At 56.0% G+C, this 18,870-nt stretch overlaps 1 protein-coding gene across 2 annotated transcripts; it reads left to right on the forward strand.

The window, feature by feature from the left end:
- Positions 1–175: 175 nt before the first annotated feature.
- On the forward strand, positions 176–15,351 carry RGS14 (regulator of G-protein signaling 14). Of its 2 annotated transcripts, none has more exons than XM_012722426.1 (16): positions 176–310; positions 2,400–2,638; positions 8,969–8,990; positions 9,197–9,375; positions 9,703–9,795; positions 9,888–10,031; positions 10,385–10,528; positions 10,652–10,763; positions 11,019–11,125; positions 11,509–11,712; positions 13,479–13,555; positions 13,769–13,889; positions 13,969–14,050; positions 14,161–14,207; positions 14,284–14,398; positions 14,688–15,351. In XM_012722426.1, exons 1-16 carry the CDS (start codon positions 193–195, stop codon positions 14,888–14,890), a joined length of 2,007 nt encoding a protein of 668 aa, XP_012577880.1. In that variant the 5' UTR covers positions 176–192; the 3' UTR covers positions 14,891–15,351. The 2 variants fall into 2 exon arrangements, with proteins under 2 accessions (XP_012577880.1, XP_012577881.1); XM_012722427.1 differs by having other exon boundaries at positions 14,298–14,398; positions 14,688–14,775.
- The last annotated feature ends 3,519 nt before the right edge of the window (positions 15,352–18,870 follow it).

Genomic DNA, 18,870 nt, shown 5'->3' on the forward strand with positions numbered 1-18,870 from the left:
GTGGCCCCGGGCAGTCCTTCAGCGGAGTTTGGGTTCACCAGCCTCTGCCTTTCACACCTTTGCAGCCGGTTATTGGCACCCGCCACTCCCAGCTTCTCAGGACCAGTTGAGTTTAAGCAGGAGGAGCCGCCCGGATCCTGACCTGGACCCCCAGGGACGGTTGTGATCCATCCAGAACATGGTGCCCGCTTAATGCAGCAAGAAGCATCCAAGAAAGGCCCAGGAAAACTGACTATGGACCAGAGGTCAAGCACTATCTCACAGAGCTCTCTTACCTGCCCAGGCTATTTCAGTAATGATGTAACTACAGGTATTTTTTAAAGCAGGAGACTTAAATTCACTTTTGAAGTCTAAATTTCCGATATCTCAGGAAAGATCGGAAGATAAACCACACCAGACCCATGGTACTACCAGTGCCTTCCTCTTCTAAGCTGGTCTCCATCTGGCCACTAGTTTACAGCCCCTTCCTGGCTTCTCTGGCTGCTACAATTAGAAATTGTACACCTGTTAGAAATCACAGGTGTAGTCCTGTGATTCTTTAAGAAGCTACCCATTTGAGTGAATGAATTTATTCAGGATTATGTGCTATGACATCTTTTCTGGATCATAAAATTTTAGTTAGCTTTTCTATTACTCAAGTAATAACATGCATATATACATAAAGTACAGACTTCTCTACAACAAACATCTGCCATTTGGTCTTCAATCTCTTTTCATCCAACAGAAGCATGGGCATTACACTAGACCTCCATGAGGCCTGGAATTTTTGTCAGCTATGGTTGTACCTGGATTTCCAATCTCTAGAAGAGTGTTCTACACATAGGAATGATTAACAAGTAATTGGCAAAAGAGTGAATATTTGTTCTAGAACTGGGTAATGAAGGAAGATTAGAAAGGTGAAAGTATTCTTAGCAGAAGGAACAGGAAATACAAGGGCAGGGAGGGAGGTCCGAAAACATAAGGAGCAAAAGCTGTTTGGAAAGACTGGAGGCTGGGAAGACAGGTGTTAATGAATCTGGAGTCTTACTGAGATCTGAAATAGAAGGGCCGTCAGTTCCCAGCTAAGGAACATGGCCTTCTAGAAGGCGGTGGTGGTGATTTTAAGCATGGGAGTGCCAAAGGTAGGTTTCTCTGGCTATAGTAATAAGAGATTGGAGGGAAGTAACAGGTAGGAAGGTTGAAAATGAAGTCATCGTGAGCAGATGAGTGAGGACAAGACTTCAACCAGCCAGGTCTCCACAGGGAAGGAAGATCCCAAGTCCCACAGGGAGACTAAACATCAGCACCTGATCCAGTGTAGGAAACCAGGAAAAAGAAGTTGAGAACAATGTTCTAGGGATGGAGGTGCTTTACCAATCCCAGGGGATCAAGCTGAGAAATCCCAGAGTTGACTGGGGCCCCTAGAGTGAAGTGGTCAGAGCTGAAATTGACTTCTACAATGCAGATGTGCAGAGGTATCTCTGCAGCAGCAGGGAAGAATGACCTTAAGAAGGGGTCCCGTGATAGGACCTTTGGGAGGGAGGAAGATGAGCTGTGGCCCCTTGGGCTGGTCATGGCTACAGCCAAACGACTGGTATCCCCACTGTCCCATACACACGTTCATATCTGCTAAGCTTAACAGATCCCTAACTTGATGTGTAAACTTGGGCACCTCACTTCTCTCAGTCTCAGTTTCCTAATGTATAAAGTATGGAATAACGAGCATACTCACAGAAAGGTACACTACTACCCCAAGGTGGAATTTTTAGGTCTTTGGGTGCAGACACACCACCCAGGTGGTGAGTGTGTACGCACCTGGTTGCACATGTCTTGGGGCTGTTTGAGGCCACATATGCCTGGGTGCTGGTGTGCCTGTCACTAGCACCTACCCAAAGGACTCTACACGGACCCCAAGTGCTCCTCATGAGGGAGAGCCTATGTGCTTTTAATACTTGTATACCTGAGTGGTCTGTATGTGTCCAGCTTCACACTCCCTCGGTGGGAAGTGCCCAGGGATAGAGGTAGTAACGACACATGGCACTGCCCAAGGGAGGGTGTGAGTGTGCACAAGCCCACTGTGAGATAAGCAGGTGTGAGGTAAATGTGCTGAGTAAAGTACACGCGTGGAGACTCGGTACAGGTGTGCACATGGCCACAGGAGCCCCTGCAGAGTGTACACAGGTGCTAGACATGTGATCATGACCGTGGAGCTCTCTGTGCTGGGCTGAACCAGACCTAGCTGGGCTCCTTGCTGGGCGCAGAGAAACCTCTGCTGAGTGCTGGTGCCTGTGTGGGGTGTTGGCAAGGGTGCGTTGGTGGCATGTGTGTGCGCATGAATTTGTGTGTGTGTGTGTGTGTGTGTGTGTAGGAAGAGGCGTTCGTTCTCTTAGACCTTGCTTTCTGTGGTTCGGTTTCTATAGAGACACTTCCTGTGGCAGAGAAAAGAGGTAGTGAGCTGCTGTTTCAGGATGTGAGGGCCTGCGGGAGTGAAGCAGGGCTCTTTCAGTTGCCGGCCTACCACCTGCCTGCTGCTGTTCAAGCTCTGGTCGGCGCTGCCCACAGTCCCCATGGTGGGCACTCCCCGCGACGGGGACCTGTGAACAGCGACGACGGCATGCCAGGGAAGCCCAAGCACCTGGGTGTCCCCAACGGGCGCATGGTGAGTGCGGGCTGTGGGCCAGGCCCACGGGGAGGGTGTGGACACACCCAGGGTGGAGCCCAGGAGGCACAGCCTGTGGGGCTGGGCAAGAGCCTGCATGCTGCTAGCGGGTGGGAGAAGTTGGGAACAGACAGCAGCAGAGTGTGGGAACTGGTGCCTCCACCCCAGGACCACCTAGAAGTCCTCGCTAGAGACTTGAGTGACCCTGGAGATGAGACAAGAGCAGAGGACTTAAGTGTCCGGGCCAGCCCCCGTTGCTCTCTCACTTGCTACTTTGGCAGGGTTGGGGGAGGCCCATATCCTAGGGCAGCAGGGAGAAGAAACGGGTGCACACCCCCTTCCCTCCCCCACCCCTCTCCTGGTCTAAGCCTCATACCTCACTTAGCCTTCTCCTCCTTACCATACAGTGTGATGCCCAAGGTCCAAGGCTAGTTTAGGGGCAGCACCCACTGGGGCACTGACCACCAGCCAGACCTGCTCCCTCAGCTTCCTGCTAGATACTAGCAGTCCTTTGGCAGCCCGGGTAGGCCAGCAGGATCTGGTCAGGTTGCACCTCTCTGTTCTATCTCTGACCTAGCAGGAAGGGTGGAGGCAGCTAAGCACTGGGATGCTGCCGCTGCCCCACCCCTAAAGCCTCCTCCCTGACAGAGTTGCCCTCAGCTCCTCTGTTCACTCAGCAGATGGGGTAACCTGTGCTACCCCCCACCTTTGCCAATCCCCAGCCCATCCTAACAACCCTAGTGGGACCATACAATGTCTAGACCCTCCTCCCAAACCAGCCCCAAACTAGTACAGTGGGACAAAGCCGATGACTTAAGTTTCGGCTCTGCTGTCCGTTATAGGGCTTCTCTCCTATCCTGTTTCGTCACCTTTAAAATGAAGAGATTGGAACACATCTCAAAGACTTACTGAGATGATTAAGTAGAAAATCAGTGTGGGGGTCCCTGTTCCACTTGCTGTGGAGGCTCCATAAATGTCATCTTGATGCTTCCCTTCATTCTCAGCCTCTCTTCAAGGATCCCTTGACTCACCGAGAACCTGAGACACCCCTCCACCCCCTCTCCTGCCTTCTAATTCCCATGACCTATCCCCACCTCTCCTTTTAGCATCTCCTCTTGCCCAGGCCCAGGCGAGCTGGGTAGGAGAGGCAAATTCTACTAAGCTGGCCCAGTTCTGTCTTACTGTGTCTGTGTCACAGCCCCATGGTGGGCACCCATGGGACACTCAGCAACCTGTGGGCCTCCAAGTTAGCGGCCGGGTGCTGGGCTAACCCTTCTTGGGCACCCAGTCTACCACAGAGGGCCTTCAGGCTGTGCACACCCTCCAGGCCTGCAGAGGGTCCCAGAAACAGATCTAGCCTCTGCCCCTCCCACATCAACCCTTGGCTCCTTTCCCCAAAAGTCATTCAGAGCAAGGAAGGTGGCAGCTCTTCCTAGCTCAGGGCAGTCCTGGCTTCTCTCAGCAGCACAGTGCATCTTTGTCCTTCCGGGGTCTTTCTCAACTCTCTGTGACACCCCTTGGAATCAGGAGGGCCACCGATGGGTGGCTTACTGGCCATGTTCTCTGAGACCATGCTGGACTGACAGAGAGGGTGGCAGGGGTGTGCCAGACCCCTTGGGGGCTGGGTGTCTGACCCCTTCCATGAGCCCCTCCTTGTGGGAGGCTCAGAGGGGGATATCACACTGATTGACGGCCATCGCAGGTTGAGGAGCCCACCTGGGAGCCTGGATCCTCTGACTCAATGCAGGGGTTCCTCCTCCTCCCTGAACTGCCTGGCGCCCTCGCCTACCTCCCCTGCCGCCACCCCCACCTGCTGTCATTCCCCACTGACACGGCTTCATTTGTCAGCCTGCCACTCAGCCTGTCAGGCAGTTGCAGTGAAACCTGTCACTTAGGTGCCCAGCCCCTTTGCCAGCGAGGTCTTCACACTGCCCCGGCCACCACCGCATTTCTTCACTCTCTCACTCCTTTAGTTAAGAGCCCCCAGGCCCAGCCTCTGCCCTCAAGCAGCTCTGGGTATGGCACCATAGGTGCAAAGACCAGAGTAAAAATTCAGATCTGGGGAGAAGAGTCAGGTCAGGGGTAGAGAAAACTAAAGGAAGACCGGGGGAGACACAAGTTCCCCACTCTGGGCATCATGGCACTGCAGATGTCCTGTCACGACCCGCCTGCTGGAAGAGGAAGTGCTGGGCAAAGGATGTGGGGAGCAGGGTGGGGGACACAGGTGAATGGGGAGAGGCTAGGCCTGAAGTCCAGACAGGCATGATTATTGTGGCTTGTTCCCCGGGGCGGGGGGGGCATTTTGTCTTTCCACTGACAGGGAGGCCTGCATGCAGAGTGCACTGTACTGTTCTCTCTTTCCTAGTGTCCAGCATGGGGCCAGGCCCTGGTGCTCAGGGTTCTCTGTGGGCCTACACAGGGAAGATCTTTGCACCTGGCCTTCCCCAAGCTAGGAGGGCACAGAAGATGTTCATTAATTCAGCCTTCCCTTTGAGGCCTGATTCCCTCCAGAGGGCAGAGTTCAAGAGGAGCCCCTGGACCCTTTATCCCTAACCTTGCCCACCTGTGCCCCAGGACTGAGGCCCTGGGCCTCCTGCTCTCCTGTCTGCCAGGGGAGGGAAGACATTGGACTCCAGAGTTAGGCACGCTTGAGTGCAATTTTAGCTTAGCCACTTTCCTGCTCTGTGACTTATTTGGCCTCCATTTCCCTCTCTCGTTAAATGGGACAGGATGCCAGGATGGTGTGAGAACACGAGTGTGTGCTGGCAGAGAGTGCCTGGCACACAGTCAGCGCTCAGGCCATGTTGGGCTATCTCGTATGTTCCCATACCGGCAGCTCCCCAGGGTCCATTTCTTAAGAAAAGAAGTCTGCCAAACTGAGACCTGACATGGGAGGGGTGTCACAGGCCACCACACCCTTCCTCATCTTTCCTTCCTCTTTTCTCCCATTCCCTCCCCACTTCTCAGGCAGGCCAGAGTGGAGTGAAGGCAGCGCCAGTTGAATAACTTCCCCAGGCCTAGAGAAAGGCTGGGCAGGTGGCAGCCATTTGCTTCCCCCAGACTCCCCCCCCCCCCAATGCCTGGACTTGCTGTTCCATGGGCTGCCTGCTTAAGCTTTCACATGGAGGCCTGGGCTTCCTGCACCCTCCCAGCAGCACCCAGCAGGTGGGGAATGCCGAGCCACAGGCTACCCAGGGAGATTCAGGGAAGCAAAGTTACTTGCCCCCAAAGGTCAGAAGCGGGGTTGGACTCCATCTCTGCTCCGTTCCTTCCCTGGATCTCTGCTCATACCCTTTAGGAATCAACAACCAGTGGGCAAGAGGGGCTCTGGAAGGTGAACTCTGAACCACAAAGATGAGTGCTCCAAGGAAGAGCACCCCTAGGAAGGGGGTATTGGGAGTCCTGGGAGGGCAGAGGAGAGCTATTTGGGGCCCTGAAGTCTGCTGGGGGGCAGGGAGCAAGGAGGTGCCTGTGTGAGGGGGGGATTCACTTTGGTTCCCACCTCCAAACTAGGCCATTACTCTAGGAGGGAGCTCCCAGGCTGGCAAGGGAAAGGGACCCAGACACCAGTGGGCAGAGGTGTGGTGAGAAAGGGGCTTCAGGGCCACTGGTGTTGGGCGATGACTGATGTCAACAGGCAGAGATTGGAGAGCTGTTGGGGGGCGGGTTGGGGGGGGACATCAGGAGTAGAAACCCAGGCAGGAAAAACAGCAAAGCAGGAAGCAGGAGTGAGTAGGGGCATGAAGACAATAGAAAAGTTTGATAAAGTGTAGGGCGTGAGGGGGAGGAAAGTGGAGGAAGGTAAAGGGGCTCATTACCAGGCAGAATTTCCGCTGTAACCTGGCAACTGCTCCCCCTCCCGGGCCGGGAGTCAGGCCAGGGGGCCTGGGAGCCAGCCCTACCTAAAGACACAGACACTGGAAATAAAGAACAAAGTGAGAGAGGCATGTGGATTGGCACCTTTGCCCTCCCTGGGGTTCCTGGCCTGTCCCAGCAGCCTTGGGGGAAGAGGCTGAACAAGAAGAAGCTGAGTCCTGGGCTGAAGGGAGGTGAGCGCGCCAGGCACCAGCCCAGAGGCTGGGAGTTCCTGAGAGACCCAGTGGCAGGGCAGTGGCAGCGAGGGTGGCACAGAGGCTGGGGAGGTGAGGACGGAGGAAGCCGCTAGGAAGAGAAAGAGCGAGTTGGGAGGGACCTTGGGCTTCTGCTCTTCCGCTCACCCCCCAGGAGTCGGGACTTTCTCCAACAGCAGCGGGGCGAAGTGGACAAATGTAGGAGCAGGATGCCAAGGGCGGGGTGGTGGGACGGCAGGCCCAGGGCCACTCTCTGTGTGCACACCCTCTTCTCTTACGCCTGCGCCCCAGGTGGGAGCCCGGCTCAGGAGACAAGTTGGAAAACTAGAAGTGGGGAAGGCTGGGGCTGAGTCCCAGTCTGCAGCGCCTGCGCTCTTTCCGCCACACGTGGAGAATGTCCCGCATTTCAAACCCCAGCACCAACCAAGGACAACAGGGCTGACGGAGAGTGTCCTCGATTCTTTATGCATATTTAATCACAATCACCCTTTGAAGTTCGGACATTATTTGCCCCACTTTCATAAAGGAAGAAACGAAGCACAGAGAGATGAGGTATCCTGTCCAAGGTCACATAGCACAAATTTGAAGCCAGGCCCAGGCCGTCTGCCTCCATAAGGGCGTCCAGCCGGCCCCAGAGGCCCCTGCGAGTGCGAATGCAGCCCCTCACAGAAACTTCCCTGCTGCTTTCAGCTGGAAAGAAGCTCAGGAGAAAGGGGGTTCCAGTCTTAAAAAGGAGACAGAAGGCAGAGATTTTATGTAACACCCCTGGTTTTTAAACATGAGAAGCATATTTTAACTTTTAATTGTATTACCTTTAAACTGAAAAAAGAAAAAAACATTCGGGGGACCAAGATAACAATGTCCAAAGAATGTGCAGAGCAGTGTGGCCTGCAGAGCTGGGAGCTGGGTACTCCCATGAGGGTGAGCCCGTGGGAGAGTAGGGTTCCAGCATGAGGTCAGGGAGAGGCTTCCTGGGGAGGACATGGTTGGAGACCTGTTTCCAGGGGGAGGATGGCACAAAGGGACAGGTGGTGAAAGCGCTGGGTGACAAGCTAGTGAAAGCGGAGAAGGTCCAGGGAGGAAGGACTTGGGGTGACTCAGTCTGGTGTCAGCAAGCAGGTGACGGGAAGGTTGACAGGATGCGGGGAAGCCTGTGCGGTGGCCTGCTTTGGTGGTGGCTTCCATGGCTTCCACTTAGGACCAGCTGAGTTTGAGGGGCTTTTGGGACATTCGGAGGGGTAATGCTAGCGGAAACTGTGTGTCTGCGCCTGGAGGTAGGTGGGACGGAGGAGGTTCCCAGAGCACACAGAGAGGTGGGGTGTGGAGTCTGCCTTGCTTGGGTAGAAGGTGATGAGGAAGCTGGGGGGCTGCTAGAAAAGTAGGCAGAAGAGTAAAGGAAACTACAGTAAGAGTCATTTTGAAAGGAGGTTTTTTTGGTTTGTTTCACTAGTAGTTGGGATTCCCAGAGAGGTCAGGGCTATGCTTTAGAAAAGCTGGAGCCCAGGCTGGGGGGTGAGCATAGAATTGGCCTCTACAGCATTGCTGCTCACAGGGTGGTCCAGACACTGACTCCCTGGGAGTGTGTTAGAAATGGGGTGTCTCAGACCCCAAACTGCACCTTCTTGAACTTGAAACTGGAGGTGGGCTTCTCCCTACCTACTGCATCCTAAAGTTGAAAAACCCCTTCTCAATACTACCAAATGTCCTGTGCCTGCTTGAGGTGAGGAAGGCACCCCTGGAAGACCCTGGGCCCTATGAGTTGAAATGAGGAGGTTCATGGCTGTAGAGAGACCTTTCCTTCCTCAAAGACAACCGCAAGTACTAACAGAGCCCCTGCCACATGCTGGCCACTGCTCTGGATGCTAGAAATACGTTACACTGATTTGATCTTCACAACAGTCCCTAGAAGTAAGTTGCCATCATCTCCTGGTCACAGATAGAGACAAGTCACTTGGCCAAAGGCACACAGATGGCAAGTGTTTCTACCCACCACGCTTTGTGCTGGTGGAGGAGGGAGCCAAGGGTGACTCAAAGGTTGACTGGGACTGGTAAGTCCCAATGTATGGTGATTGATTGGCATTTGGTAGTTGGGGCCAGGGACAGCCTGAACAAATGCTGACCAGCAGGGATTTGGCCAGGATTGCCCAGCACAGCCTTCTGGGCAGAGGAGAATATAGCTCCAGTCTGGGTGATGGGCCTGGAGCTGCCCTTAGGGATCCGAGTGGGCACTGTCCTGACTTTCCACCCTGGTCTCTTGTAGGTTCTGGCTGTCTCAGATGGAGGTAAGTGACAGGGTACGTGTGGAAAGCCTGCCTGGTGGTGGTGGAGCAGGGGGAGGGGACGAAAAGGGGCGGGGACATTCCTGTCACTTGCTGTCTTTTGGGAGAGAGGACCTGTGCAGGTGCAGTGGCTCTGCCTGGGGTTGGGGGTGGGGTGGGGGGCTGGGGAGGACAGCAGGGCGCACCTCCATCCATCTACCCCTCTGCAGAGCTGAGCAGCACGGCGGGCTCCCAGGGCCAGAGTGAAGGCCGAGGCAGCTCCCTCAGCATCCACAGCCTCCCCAGTGGCCCCAGCGGCCCCTTCCCTACTGAGGACCAGCCCGTGGCCAGCTGGGCCCTGTCCTTTGAGCGGTTGCTACAGGACCCCCTGGGCCTGGCTTACTTCACCGTAAGCCCTGAAGTGGGATAGGGAGGGAGAATGGCAGCAGCTGGCGGGGTGGGGGGGAAGGAGGAATGAGAGAGGCTGAGGATGGACCTTCAGACTGGTCAGGGTGGGACTCCTTTGTCATTTGCCTCATCCAGCCTTTCTTTGTCGCCTTCTTCTCCCAGCTGAGAAGGTTCTTTTTTCTGTCTTGTCTCTGCCTTTCATTTTCTTTCGTTCCTCCTGATCTGGGCAGCTGACTTGGCCTCTTAGCCCTGGGTCTACCCAGTCTCCTGAATGCCTCCCCTAACAGGGTCTCTGTGTGTCTGACTGCCCCCTCCTTCTATCCCCAAGGAGTTCCTGAAGAAGGAGTTCAGCGCTGAGAATGTGACTTTCTGGAAGGCCTGTGAGCGCTTCCAGCAGATCCCGGCTAGTGACACCAAACAGGTTGGGGAAGAGGGGGTTGGAACAGAGCGCAGAGCAGTATTGAGGGGTTATGGCATGGGCTGCGCCCTGACCTTCTGTCCCACCTGCCCCAGCTAGCTCAGGAGGCCCGCAACATCTACCAAGAATTCTTGTCCAGTCAGGCACTGAGCCCCGTGAACATTGACAGACAGGCCTGGCTCGGGGAGGAAGTGCTGGCTGAACCCCGGCCAGATATGTTCCGGGCACAGCAGCTTCAGGTGAGCCGTCTGGTGCCAGGGCTGGGGGAGAGTCGCACCATACAGCAAAGCGGGTCCAGATCTAAGGACGAAGCCTGGGGATGGGGTTGTGGGCGGTGGAGGGACAAGGATGTGGATTTGGCTGCGGGCACTCTGCTAACGGCTGGGGCTGGGCCTGGGCGCAGGGCGGCGCGTGCCCTGGAAGCTGCTGGGGAGGAAGGGCCGGGGTGTGGTCAGGATGAAGGCCGCGAGGCCAGGGACTCGCTCTTGGGTCGAGGGCCCCAGCCCACACCAAGACCCTGGCCCGAGACGAGACGCGGACGGCCACTGACCGCCCGCTCGGGTTCTCCGCCCGCCCGGCGTGGGCCCCACAGATCTTCAACTTGATGAAGTTCGACAGCTACGCGCGCTTTGTCAAGTCTCCACTGTACCGCGAGTGCCTCCTGGCCGAGGCCGAAGGGCGCCCCCTGCGGGAGCCTGGCTCTTCGCACTTGGGCAGCCCCGAAGCCAGCAGGAAGGTGCGGAGCGGGCGGTGGGAGGCAGCGGTGGGAGGCGGCCTGCAGGCGTGTGCCCAGGGGATGGCGTGGGCTCGCGCCCAGCCTCGTGCCCACCTCGTGCCAGCGCCTGTCCTGCACGCGCAGAAGCCGAAGCTGAAGCCCGGGAAGTCGCTGCCGCTGGGCGTGGAGGAGTTGGGACAGCTGCCTTCAACTGAGGGTCCTGGGGGTCGCCAGCTCCGCAAGTCCTTCCGCAGGGGTGAGGGCAGGATCAGAGGGCAGAGATGTGTGAGGGTGGAATTTGGGCGCGAGTCCTCCTCCCCGACCCATGTCCCTGTAACCACCACATTCCCCGGGTGGTTCTGTTCCCAGGCTAAACGCCAGAGGTTTGGGCAGCCCCATCAGTAGCGAAACTGCGAGGCATCCAGACCTGCAGGAGGGTCCCCACAGGGTCTTGTAGATGTGTGGGTATGGGGAAGAGGGTTTACTCTGCCCAGTGCTCCCTCTCCCCCAGAACTGGCGGTGGGTGCTCCCAACTTGCGCAGAGAGTCCCAGGGCTCCCTCAACTCGTCTGCCAGTCTGGACCTAGGCTTCCTTGCCTTCGTCAGCAGCAAATCTGAGGTGAGCCAACTGGGGTGGGGTGGGGGGGAGATGAGGTTGGGATTAGGGCCAGGCCCCTTCACGGGCACTCCCAGTCACTGTCCCCACTTCCATGCTGGGACTCGCTCCCCAGTGTGGGCTCTCTGCCGCCTTACTTTCTGTCTGTCCTCACATGTGTGACATAGGTACAGTCTTCTTCAGGCAGTGTGTGTGCATGTATGTGCATGTGTGGTGCCCAGGTAGGTGGGTGGACCTGTCTCCAGGTGCCCATAGACCGAGGTGAGTATACCTGTCTAACCAGCATACTCTGGGACGTGAGTGTGTGCACACCCCATGAGCTTCCCTGTCTATGTACCTACCTTGTCTGTGTGTCTTTGACCTCCCCCCACTCCTGCCTGAATCAGAGCCACCGGAAGAGCCTTGGGAGCTCAGAGGGTGACAGTGAAAACCAGTTGGGAAAGTACTGCTGTGTGTACCTGCCCGATGGCACAGCCTCCTTGGCCCTCGCCCGACCCGGCCTCACCATCCGTGCCATGCTGGCAGGCATCTGTGAGAAACGAGGCCTCTCTCTACCTGATGTCAAAGTCTATCTGGTGGGCAATGAGCAGGTATGAACCTGGTCTGGTCCCCAACTCTAATTCCTTTTCTGATCCTGACCCCAACTCCTTTCCTGTTTGATTCTTTCCTGACCGCAGTCCCAAGGCCATTCCAAATCTCCTGGACCAACCCTAGTTTCAGCCCCATCTCTGTCACTCCCCTTCCTAACCCTTCCTAGCCTCCACTCTAACCCTGCCCCTCAATGCCCATTCTAAATCAGCCCAGCACTAACTCCTCACTCAAACTCAGACACCTACTTTTGTCCTACAAAATCCTATCCCCATCTTCTCCCCATCCTGGTTTCTGTCTTCACCTATCCTCCTCACTGTGGTGGTCCCAGAGACTCTGGGAGTTGGTGGGAGGGTTAGGAAGAATCGCTTCTGAAGCTGGGATTTCCTCCATGACTCCCAGAGTTTATCCTGCCCATCAGTGAAATGGCCACTTTGGGGAGCCCTCACCTCCTCTGCTATCAGGAGCACTCAGTGGCACCTAACCCATGAAACACTTTAGACTCAAGCTAGCATTAAACTTCAAAGGGAAGTCTAGGGCAAATCTACTTAAACTATCCAGTAAGGCAGAGCTAAAGAATACTCCAGGGGATATCCACCCAGTAGACAAGTCTATAAGGTCCTGCCAGGTGGGTCAGCTTGTCCTCTAGGCCCACGGGCTAAAGGTGAGCCACTGGCTGAAGGTGAGATATGATCAGGGAGAAGGAGTCAACCCCCTCCCCATTGAGAGTTTCTGGGGAGGGAGGAAAGGATTGCTGACAGATGCCAGGAAGGCTTCATGGAAGAGGTAGCAATATGAAGACGGGGAGGAGTTTGTCCCGTAGAGCTGTCCCGTAGAATACATTACATGCCAAGGGAACAGCTGAAGCAGAGGTCTGGAAGTGGGTAAGAAGCACAGGGCAAGTGCAGGGCCCAGTTGACGGGGGAGTGAGGGCAGCAATAGGAGGCGCTCTGCCCACTCTCTCTGACCCCCTGGCAGCCTTCACAGTCCAGATGGGCTTTCACAGTGGCTAAATATAACTTCAACGCCTACATCCCACCTGTTCCTGCAGAACAGCATAGGCCTAGCCCCGGGAGAGGCTGTTTCTTCCTACCACCCCTCCACCCCGGGCCTCGTGCAGGCGGTAGGGCCTCTGGAGGCAGTAGACACTACAGTTATTGTTTGTGCACCTACTGTGTGCCAGGCCCCATGCCAGCCGCTTCACATCCTAGTTGGGGATCTTGGGGAAGGGACCCTTTTTGCAGTGAGGAAACAAGAAGTGACCTTAGCAGGTGAGAACACCGAGAAGTAGACAAATGTCCGAAAAGGGACAAGGCCTGGGTAGCTGTCCCAATGTGGATGGCAAGGGAGGAAATGGATCTGATGGACCTGGTTGGGCTTCTCATGCCTGAGGCACTACAGGACAGCTGTCCAGGAGGCAGGTGCTGGCCTGGCCCAGGAAGAAGACACCTCAAGACCCAGGACCTAAACCACCCCTTACCGAAGCCATTTCTGCTTGGTGCCTCAGCCCACCTCCATGTTTCCTATGACACCTGTCTTTTCCAAGTCTGCCCAGCATTTTTGCCATCCTGGGGGTGGCCATGTCACATTCTAACCACAGCCCAGCCTCTTGTTCCCATCCCCATTGCTGATTCACCAGCCCGCTGGGAGTCCCTCTGACTTAGGGACCCAATGTCAGCCACTGGAGGAGGTGAAGGTGGCTCCCTCCCATCAGGGAAATGCTTGGAGTGGGTGGGAGAGAAGCTGAAACCCTGCCCGGTATCTACAGAAGCCTCTGGTTCTGGATCAGGACTGCACAGTGCTGGCCGACAAGGAAGTGCGGCTGGAGACCAGGATCACCTTTGAGTGAGTGCTCCTTCCAGGTTGAGTCTGGGGCCCAACTGGGACACCAGTTGGGGCTGCTGTTCTCTCTGAGTGCCACCTCTTGTGCCAACCGCCCAACCCCACTCCCTGGTCAGCCCCCACCGAGCCATTTCTTGCCTAGTCAGGTGAGGCTTGTCATGGGTGGGTGGGGGAGCCGGGAGGGCTTGCCCATCGCAGCGCCAGGCTCCCGTGCAGGCTGGAGTTGGCAGACCATGTGGTGCGGATCTCCACCAAGCCCACCAAGCGGCTGCAGGAGGCACTGCAGCCTGTCCTGGCGAAGCACGGCCTGAGTCCTCAGCAGGTGTCACTCCACAAGGTGAGTTGAGTTGTGCCAGTGGGGGGGGCAGGGTGCAGGGTAAGCTGCCTGTCCTGGGGCTGCTGACTTATCCCCACAGCCAGGGGAGAAGCAGCTGCTGGATCTGGAGAAGCTCGTGAGCTCCGTGGCTGCCCAGAGACTGGTTTTGGACACCCTCCCAGGTAGGGGATATTGCTCCTCCTTGGTCCCAAGGAGAGTTCTGGCCCAGAAGGAAGGGGGTTCAGGCTGGATAGAGGTAAATGCTTGCGGATGGTGGCCTTCTCTGCCTCAGGTGTGAAGATCCCTGAAGTGAGCCACACATCCCCCTGCCGCAGCCAGGTGAGTGAGGTGACACTCTCGGGCACCCATAATGCCCTCCACCCCCAGCTGTGACTCTGACCACATCTTCTCGCAGGGTGACCCACCTAGAACCCAGAACAAGGCAGCCCACCCTTCTCTACCACCCCTCAACTCGCTGGCCGAGGCGTCCAGTAGTGTCACTGGGAAGCGGCAGACATGTGACATTGAAGGTAGAGTGGAAGTAACGGGGGGGAGGGGGGTTTTGACCAGAAGTGTTGGACACCATTGCAATGGGTGGCAACAGAAGCCTGAGCTAAAGCAGGGTACTGGACGCCATTGGGGCTGGGATACGAGGACGAGGGTCCACTGGAGTTGGGGGACCAGGAGTGAACTAAGGGATGAGAGGGGGCACAGGTGTCCCGTCAGGGAGGCGGTTAGGGTAGCAGGACTGTGGTGGGTAGTGGTGGGCTAGCCCGGGCAGATCTGCTAGGTGACACCTGATTCTGTGGCCATCCCCAGGCCTGGTGGAGCTGCTGAACCGGGTACAGAGCAGTGGGGCCCATGACCAGAGAGGCCTTCTGCGCAAAGAGGACCTGGTGCTTCCAGAATTTTTGCAGCTGCCTGCTCAAGGGCCCAGCTCCCAGGAAGCCCCACCACAGACTGAATCAGCGGCCCAGCCCAAAGGACACTCCTCGGACTCCACCGCCCACTCAGCCCTCTGACTGTTGCCCAACAGTCCAGGCCCGCTGCATGGCACCTCATGGGCCAAGCATGCCGTGGGCCCGCTCTGCATGCCCTGTTTGTGCCATGAATGTCCCTGGCCCCTTCCTGCCACGGGCAGGCCCGAGGGCAGGGCTGGGATGGCTGGGGAGGTGGTTCAGCTGCCACCGCGTGGTCTCTCACGGGCCCCCCACCACCCCTTATTGCCAGCCCACTGCGGGGAGGTGGATCTAGTCCCCACACAGGCATGCTCAACAGAAAGGGGTGGCGTTGGCAGTGCCAGCCTCCCCTCCTGGTGCCGAGCCTCAGCGGGGAGCAGGAGGAGGGGCTGGCCCTTCCTCAGGGAGCTGGTATGAGTGCAGCTGGGGTGCAGGCAGGTGGGCAGCCCCTCCCTCTACCTACGTCGACTCTACTGTACATACGGATTTTGCGGTTGGCTTGGGGCAGCTGGGTTTGTCCTGGATGTATGATACTAATATTATTATAATTATTATTATTATTCTGCCATGAGGTGTGTTTCTTACATAACAGTCTACCCTGTGTCCCTCCACCCTAAACCGCACTGTCTCTGTCACCAGGGTCAGTGCCAGGAAGCTCTTGAGGACTTCAGGATGTGCCCCCCTCACTTCCTGTTGTCAGAACCTGTCTTCCTGACTGCACAGAACATGGGGTGTGAGCGAGAGACAGAGACAGCAAGAGGGAGGGAGGGTGTAAGGGGTGAGGTTCCTTTGGGGAACCCTGCCCCTCAGGCGTTTCCATGCTGCCCCACAGCCTCTGGGTCTCCGTGCATCTTCTGGTTACAGTCCTGGGGACCGAGTGTGTCTGCAGACCTACGGCAGGCCCGTTTGGAGGCACAGAAGCCTTGGGAGACACTGGTGGCTGTGGTGGGGCAGGCTCCTCCCCTCGCCTGCTTTGTCCCCCAGACAGCCAGGGGAGCTGGAGCCTTGCAGGGGAGACACCCCCCCCCCCACTGCCCAGCCTACGGGCAGAGAAATCAGACATAGCCTGTACTGACACATAGCCACGCCTGAGAGGCCACCGGCAGTGAGGCCTCCTCCCCGCTCACTTGTCTCTCTGCCCCCATCCTGTGACTGACTCTTCAACCTTGAAATTCCTGGCTGACATCTGTGGGCATCACTGGCTCCCAGTACCTTTCTAGGGAAGTTGGAAGTGGAGCTCAAGCCTTCCTGGGGCTGGGGGTGCTTTAGCCCACTGTCTCCTCAGCCTCCCTTTTGGGATGTGGTATCCAGGCCCCCTGGCTGCTGGCTGGGCTGTTCCATAACCCAGGCCCGGCCAATCAGAGTTGGGGTCACAGAAGACCTCTAGCGCAGCCCGAATCCCAACTCCCATCATGTTTTCCATCTACTGGGGATGTATAGAAAAGACATGCAGGAAATGAAGCTGATGGGAATGAAGCCCACACAGGAGACCAGGCGTGAGCCGGGAGAGGATGCCCCAGAAAACCGACCCAGGTGGCTGATTCAGTCATGCCTGAAGCCAGCAAGCCCGGACCTCCTGGTTAGGCGAGCCAGCACATTCTTCTGATACATGTGTGCTGGCAGCTCTGGGCGGGGTTGCTGGACCCACGTCCACAAAGCCCGCTTCACTGAAGACTCAGTCTGAACACATCAGAGGAGCCTCCCCTGGTTACAGATGCTATAGATTTAGTGTTTGTGCTCCCAACCTCATATGTTGACATCTCACCCCCAGTAGTGGGAGGTGGGGCCTTCGGGATGTCAGCAGGGTATGAGGGCTGAGCCCCTACGAATGGGTTAGAGCCCTTATGGCAGGGACCCTGGAGTGCTCCCTCACCCTTTCTGCTCAGCGAGGACACAGAGAGAATTTGGCAACCTAGAACCCATAAGGGCCCTTATCTCTGGGTTTCCAACCTCTAGAACTGTGAGAAATAAATACCTGCTGTTTATAAGCCTCCCGTCTCTGGCGGCTTCTCTCCAGGATTCTTCCTTCACTGCACTCAGCCCACCCTAAGAAAGACCTTGTGACTTATTCGTGCTTCTTTGGGGATCTGATGTGTGCGCCCTGTTGGCAGGGACCTTGCCCATCGTATCACTGCTTTGTCCCCTCACACTGACAGATGATGCTGCAGCTTCAGAGAGTTCCAGCAAAGGACAGCAAGGCATTTGGGGTCCTGACTAGGGGGCTGCACAGCATCAGGGTTACAGTCTATGGTCAGAGATGGCGGTATGGAGACCAGATATGTCGTCCTCTGGTCAGCTACAGAACCTCCTGGGCTTTCTCTCTTGTGGGAAGAGACACCCTCCATTTCCTTAGGACAGAGAGGTATGGACACCAGGTGAGAACAGGGGTCTTCCCAAAGCTGGAAGATCCTGTAGGCCAAGCGCATCCTTGTACAGACTCCCTTTCCTAAGGAGACTGGCCCATGAGAAGAGACCCTACAAAGGTGGACCCCTGCAGGGGGCAGCTTCACAGCAACCAACGTCCCCAAGTTAGACCCACTCCATCCTTTATCTCACTTTTGACTTCACAACAAAATACCCTGCGGACTTCAGGAGGGAAGATTCAGAGAGTGGGATCCTTCAGGGAATTGTCACCAGAGCTTCACTAGCACTCAGGTTATCTGACCCAAGGCATATGCCCAAAAGGGCCCAGATGCTGCAGAGACCTCCCAAATGGGGGTCCTGGGCCCCCTCAGGGGAGGAGGGTACATTGACATGGTTACATTGGGCCACAGTTTGGGAGTTTCTGCTAAAAATTAAAAACACAACCCATCCCTGCTGGGTTGTCTATGACCCACAAACTGGCCAACAGCCCAGTGTGGACAGGGGCGGGGTGTGAGGTCATAGAACACATGGTGATGCTCTGCTACACCACACAAGAGATGGAAAATCACATATTGTGTTTTTTCTGTTAGAAAGTTCTCCAAGATGTGCTATTATTTGGTAAAAGAAAGCGGAGCAATGCATATGCATGGTGTCTATATATAAACAACAAATACACGGGCACTTGTAAGTGCACAGACAGGTGAAAGAATGTTCTAGAAGGATATGTCAAACTCACAGGAAAGATCGGGATTAGGTCATGGTCAAAAGAGTCTCCCTTGACTTTAATAATTTTTTTAAAGATTTATTTATTTATTCATACAGAACTGGGGTACAGGCCAGAGATGCAGAGGGTGAGAGGATTCACCAGAAACAGTGTGGGGAGCAGAACAGGCAGATCTACAAAGTACACTGCTGAGGGGAGCAGCGGGCGGCTCAGGAGAGGTGTGGATCTCTGGGGCAGGCGGGAATTGAACTCATGCGGAATTGGCTTAAGCTTCTTAGTGCTGTGCTTTAACCCGCCGCGCCACCAGGGAGGGCCCTGACTTTAATAATTTTTAAAAAAAGATTTATTATTTATGCACATAAGACCTGGGGTACAGGCCAGAATTGCGGGGTGGGGTGGGTGAGAGGATTCACCAGAGACAGAGTGGGGAGCAGAACAGGCAGATCCACGGAAATACACTGCTGAAGGGAGCAGCAGGCAAGTCAGGAGGGGTCTGCTGTGCCATGTGGGTCAGCTCCCTGGCCAGGGATCAAACACGTGCTGCAGTGGCTATGGAGAGCATCACAGTGCTGTGCTTTAACCCACTGCGCCACCAGGGAGGGCCCACCTTAATACTTTTTAAGGATGCAATTAAAAATAGTTATCACACAAAGAACTTCCCAAGGCCACTTCTTACCACCCCTTTCTCCAGAAAGAGAACCTAGTTGTTCTTTGGGAGATCAACCCACTGCACTTCTGGGCCCATTTTGCTCGGCTGGATGTGTGCCCTCTGCTATGATCCCCCCTCCCAACACGCCCTTGAAGCTGCCTTGGACTGAGAGAGACCTGCTTTTCATAATCCCTAGAGGCCCTGAGTCCTTATTGTTCCAGCCAGGCCTGCCTCATTTGCAGCAAAGGGTACTGGGGCCCCAGAATAGGGGGACCCCCTCAGTCATCACACTGCATGGAACTCAAC

This window comes from Condylura cristata, unplaced genomic scaffold (assembly GCF_000260355.1).
Source record: "Condylura cristata isolate star-nosed mole 26May11 unplaced genomic scaffold, ConCri1.0 scaffold00008, whole genome shotgun sequence".
In the NCBI taxonomy this organism is placed as follows: domain Eukaryota; kingdom Metazoa; phylum Chordata; class Mammalia; order Eulipotyphla; family Talpidae; genus Condylura; species Condylura cristata.

Excerpts from the sequence above, each read along its gene's own strand:
- RGS14 (XM_012722426.1), top strand. The coding sequence starts at position 193 with ATGCAGCAAGAAGCATCCAAGAAAGGCCCAGGAAAACTGACTATGGAC. Across the intron at positions 9,796-9,887 it reads CGGCTAGTGACACCAAACAG|CTAGCTCAGGAGGCCCGCAA; the intron begins GTTGGGGAAGAG and ends CACCTGCCCCAG. Across the intron at positions 14,399-14,687 it reads GCAGACATGTGACATTGAAG|GCCTGGTGGAGCTGCTGAAC; the intron begins GTAGAGTGGAAG and ends GGCCATCCCCAG.